Source organism: Belonocnema kinseyi, chromosome 7 (assembly GCF_010883055.1).
Source record: "Belonocnema kinseyi isolate 2016_QV_RU_SX_M_011 chromosome 7, B_treatae_v1, whole genome shotgun sequence".
In the NCBI taxonomy this organism is placed as follows: Eukaryota; Metazoa; Arthropoda; class Insecta; order Hymenoptera; family Cynipidae; genus Belonocnema; species Belonocnema kinseyi.
In genome coordinates this window covers 18,446,543-18,452,080 of record NC_046663.1, presented here as the reverse complement: position 1 = coordinate 18,452,080, position 5,538 = coordinate 18,446,543, and the positions used below count along the sequence as shown (strand labels likewise).

The 5,538-nt window shown below is 33.3% G+C and overlaps 1 protein-coding gene across 2 annotated transcripts in view; it reads left to right on the top strand.

Annotated features, from left to right (window-relative positions):
- Positions 1–834: 834 nt before the first annotated feature.
- LOC117177144 (transcription initiation factor TFIID subunit 4) overlaps positions 835–5,538 on the top strand; it is a 69,753-nt gene continuing 65,049 nt past the window's right edge. The window contains exons 1-2 of one of the 2 annotated variants that reach the window (XM_033367645.1): positions 835–2,085; positions 2,467–2,685. In XM_033367645.1, the coding sequence (XP_033223536.1) occupies positions 1,357–2,085; positions 2,467–2,685 (948 nt within the window). In that variant the 5' untranslated portion in view covers positions 835–1,356. Of the gene's footprint in view, positions 2,086–2,466; positions 2,749–5,538 lie in introns of both variants that reach the window. The other variant, XM_033367644.1, reaches the window with a different exon arrangement.

The following is a 5,538-nucleotide window of genomic DNA, read 5'->3' as shown; positions in this document are numbered from 1 at the left end:
TTGTGGGTTAATTTAAAAAAGTTTTGATTTAGCAAAATGTGATTAATTTGCATAGCGCTTAGGAAATAGTATCGATTTTTTCAGTGTTAGATTCCCCCGGCTTTATTCCTAGGATAAGAAATATTTTGCCTTCGAAATCTGGGAGATGATAGCGAACATGCTAACGGACGTCCCCACACATTTTTTTTGTTTTTTTTTTATCAAAATTTTTTTGATATTGCTAACAACGTGCGTGTATATTTCGAGGTTATGTGTGTTACAATTTATCTGAGCGTTACTTCCAAACTACACAATATTTTTGACCGAAAACTTTGGACTTACAAATAAACATAGTAACTAATCTCCCGAAACTAACTTTGTTTGCAGGCAATCAAAAAAGATGATTTCATAAATAATTTCCAGATTATCGGAAAGGCAGAGATGAAAAACGACGTAACCTCAAAATAATGAATGTGCATAAAAATTTCTATTTAGCACAATATTTTTTTTTGTTATTATCCTTCAGAAAAGAGTCCGCGGACGTCCGTTATGATATTTTATAGCATCTCCGAATTCAGTTTTTAAAAATTTTCATTTTTGTGGAATAAAAGCCGGGGAAACTGTAAGCATCACATGCCCTTAAATTAATTAAGGTTTGAAGGAGGTTATGTCACGTGCTAGGAAATTCAAAAGTTCAAATCAGATAACCGCCATTTTTGTCATTTAATTAACCAGTTTTCTACGTGAATTATTTCACTCAGGTAATTTGCGTAGAAAACTTCGAGTGACGCGTCACTTCGCAACCCTGCTGACCACTGTGACAATCACCCGCTCGCCACCTAGTGTTAACCTCTGCAACTACATAACCGCGCAAATGGTGATCTCAATCAACACAATCTCCAATTCTCCACATCCTGTGAATAAGTGTTGGATTTTTCAATCCCGCGACTCTCCGCCGCTCGCTTGTCGTTCTTCGATGTGAATCGCGAATGAGAACCATTGAAACCGGAACAGAAAGCGAAACCAATGTTTCGGAAGATAAACTTGTTTCCTTTCCCGAGTTTGCCTGCTTCCATTCACCTCATTTCACCCGCCTAGTCTCGAAAAGTGTTGAACTTTTGAAAAAAAAATGAAAGAGAATCTCTCGACTTGAGGCGACAATGAAGCCCCGATAAACACGATGAACAAACGGTGGTGCTTGTGCAAAAGTTATTACACTGTATACTATCCAGTGGCAGTGGCAGTTGCAGTGGCGGTGGGGTAGGGGTCGGGTCGGCGGCGGCGACAGTGGCAGTGGCACAATACACAAGATACACAACACGCGCATGAGCCGCATGAGCGTGTGGTGGAGTGAGTGGAGTCGAGTGAGTTGAGAAAATGGCGTCCGCGAAGTTTCTGGAGGAAGTTCTTAACTCGGAGATCGACGAAAAAGCAGTCAATCTGCTCGTGGATCGTCTGACGGTCGAATCGACTCACCACAACTCAACCGAATCGCCACAACAGAATCACCACAACTCGAACTCGACTATTTCGAACGGGGGTACTGTAGTGCAATTGCAGTCTGGGGTTGCCAACGGCGGTGCTCAGACCTCCGTTAACTCCGTCCCGGGTGCTACTGTGCAACAGAATCAGCAAAATCAGCAGAATCCGCAAAATCAGCAGAACCAGTCCACAGCCACGTACCAAAGTCTGCCCGCCAAGATCATCTACTCGGCCGCGGGCCAGGTTCTCACCACCTCGGGGGTGGTCAACGCGAACAATAAAATCACTTTCCCGGGACAGACTGTTGGCCAACTCGTGAATGGCACTCTCGGTGTGACAAATGTCACAAATGTGGTGACGAGCACCGGTCCCGTCAAGCAGGCGGGCGGCCAGGTTAACCTGAACAAACAGACAGGCACAGCTCTAGTGATAAAGAGCAGTGCTGCTCCAGGAGGGATGGTCTCGGTTCCTGTCTCGGTCGGTGCCAACACGGGTAATATGCAGATTCTCAATATGAATGCTATCAGGCCAGGAACCCCAATTGCCGGACAGCAGGTTGGTAAACAAGTCGCGCCAAGAATTGTCATTGGTCAACAAATGGTCGGAGCCAGACCTGGTGCTCCCGTAAGTACTTTTTCGTAAACACTCTATTCTATTCTACTCACTCTCTCTCTCTCTCTCTCTCTCTCTCTTTTTTCTTCCAAATAATAAAATTGCACTAGAAATTAAATTGACTAAAATGTTGTCATCCACTTGCCGAGAATCGTTTATTTGTGACATTAATCTCGGAAATTAGATTGCCGAGCCGAAAAAGTAGAGGGGATTCTGTGGACCAAATTGCCACCAATCCCTGCTCGTCACGTTTATTTATTTATTTATTTATTATTTTTCTTTCTCCATTGTTTGGTATTAGCGGGCTCTCTTCTTTTGACAATTGAGTCATTATCTTCGCGAGTCGGTTTTCTCTCTAGACGGAGAAATCTGACTGTGTTTTATCTATTTCAGATAACATTGCAGGCATTCCATGGACTGCAGATCCAGGGAAATTTGATAGTGAAAACCGAGAATGGGCAGTATCAGTGTATAAGGGTGGCAGCGCCGGCCTCGAGTCAGCAGCAGCAGCAACCTGGGGGAAACGCGGTGACGGCGAACAGCATCGCCGGGAACACAGTGGTCGGGACGCCGTCTGCAGGCACAACTTATCGTTTGGCGTCTGTGCCGGTTGTAAGTAGGCTGAACACTCAGTTCACTGGGCCGCCACTCGCCACCCTAAGAAAACCTATTCAGGTGACGCACTCTCATACCTCCTACGAGACTCGATGTAGTGCTGTTGTAGAATTTTTCTTGATTCGTTTTCGTTGATTTTAGTTCACTGGAATGGTGTTGTTACCTGTAAGGCTGAGTACTCCATTTGCATTGTCTTCTTGCTCTGCATCGAATTCATTATCTCCTTATCTGGGTCTCCTCCTTATTTCGCATTCTTAAACCTTCTCCTGGGAGTTTCTAGTCGATCGGGAATTTTATTTCCCCCCAAGGGAGGAAAATCCAAAAAGTTTTTTTTATGGTTGCTTCAATTTTTCTTTTAAATGCAATTTTTTTTTTTTTTTTTGAATTGGTCCTTAATGGTGAATTTGCCAGCCGGAAAGATGAGGTTTTAACGAAACTGATGTGTTTTCAAGAAAATGAGTAAATTCAGATTCTTTTTATTTTCAGATTAAAGAGGGTAATTCTTTACAAATGAGTGGAATTTTCTTGCAAAAAATAGGAATTGTCTAATAAATACATGTATGTTCTAAAAATTAGTTAACATTAAAATCAAGAATTTTCTACCCAAGTTTTCAAGTTCAATTTCAATTTTCAAGAAAAAATGTCATATTTGAACCAAAAAAGATTTCATTTTCTAACAAAAAAAAAAGTGTAAAATGACCAAAAAGGTAAGGTTTTAACAAAACAGCTGAATTTTCAAACTAAACAGGTACATTTTTTACAAATAAGTTGAATTTTCAACCTGAAATTACATTTTTAATTTAAAAAAGTAGTTTTTCCAGCAAAAAATTACGAATTTCTTACTATAAAAATTTCTTAAATACTAAATATATTTTCAAAATAATTTTCAACCTTAGAGTGGCATTTTTAACCAAAAAAGTGGATTTTATACTAAAAAAATACCAACTTTCTACCAAATAGTTAAAATTTAAACCTAGAGGAATAATTTTGTATTAAAAAACAATTTTTTCATATAAATAATAAATTTTGAATCAAATACTTGAATTTTTATTCAAATTGTTGATTTCTTTAGCCAAACAAACAATTTCTTTACAAATAAGTTGAATTTTTCAACTGAAATTGCATTTTTAGGTAAAAAGTTTTTTTTTTTTTTTGCATAAAAAATACGAATTTTTTATTAAATACGTATATTTTCTAATAAATAGATAAATTTAAATAGTTAAATTTTCAACCTGAAAACTCTGTTTTTCAAAAAAAAAAAAATATTTTTAAAGATAATTTAATCGATATACGATTAAATATTAAAATTTTTTAACAAAATTGTTAAATTTTACAAGCAAAAAAAAATTGGTTGAAAAATAGTTGAATTTTTAATCTGAAATTGCAATTTTAGTTTAAAAATTTGTTTTTCTAGGCGAAAATAGTTTCATTTTTTCATTGAATACATATATTTTCTCAAGAAATAATTAAAACTGAAACCAAGAGGATTTAATTTTTATTTTTCTACTAAAAAATAGGAATTTTATACGAAATATATATATTTTCTAGCAAATACTTCAAATATAAATCCAGAGCATTAATTTTCTATTAAAAAAACAATTTTTTAAGATAATTAATAAATTTTTATAAAAATTATTTTAATTTTTAACCAAATTGTTGAATTTTCAAGCCAAAGAGACGATTAAAAAAAATAATAAGTTGAATTTTAAACCTGAAATTGTATTTTTAACTTTTAAAAAAGTGGGATTTCTAGAAAAAAATGCGAATTTTCTACTAAATACGTATATTTTCTTTTAAAAAAATGAAACTCAAAGGATTAATTTTCTATGAAAAAAATGATTTTTTTAAAAACACGAATTTTAAATAAAATATCTGAATTTTGTTTCAGTAAAAAATATAGAAAAAAACTAATTTTTAAATTTTTAATTTAAATAGTTTAATTAAATAAACAAAACGAATTTTCCACCCAAAAATGTGAGTATTTAACACAATCTGGTTGTATTTTCAACCTGGAAATAATAATTTTCAAGAAAAAATATAATATTTGAAAAAAAAAGTGTAAAATGACCAAAAAGGTGAGGTTTTAACAAAACGGCTGAATTTTCAACAAAATAATCAAATTTAGAGCTCTTCTAAAGATTAATTTTCTACTTAATTTTTTAATTTTCAAACTAAACAGGCAAATTCTTTACAAATAAGTTGAATTTTCAACCTGAAATTACATTTTTAATTAAAAAAAGTAGTTTTTCCAGCAAAAAAATACGAATTTCTTAAATACTAAATATATTTTGAAAATAATTTTCAACCCTAGAGTGGCATTTTTAACCAAAAAAGTTGATTTTCTGCTAAAAAATACGAATTTTCAACCAAATAGTTAAAATTTAAATCAAGAGGATTAATTTTCTTGAACAAAAAGACGATTTTTTAAGATAATTAATAAATTTGTAATCAAATATTTCAATTTTTAACAGAATTGTTGAATTTTCAACCTGAAATTGCATTTTTAACTTTAAAAAAGTTTGTTTTCCAACAAAAATGGGAATTTTTTAAATTAAATACGTATATTTTCTTGAAAAGAAAAAAATAGTTAAAATTTAAACCCAGAGGATTTAAACATTTTTAACCAAAAAAGTGGATTTTCTACTAAAAAAATACCAACTTTCTACCAAATAGTTAAAATTTTTAACTAAAAAAGTTGGTTTTCTGCTAAAAAATACGAATTTTCTACCAAATAGTTAAAATTTAAATCAAGAGGATTAATTTCCAATCAAAAAGAATTTTTTTTCAAGAAAACACGTGAATTTTTAATAAAATATTTGAATTTTGTTTGAATAAAGAAATGTTACAGTT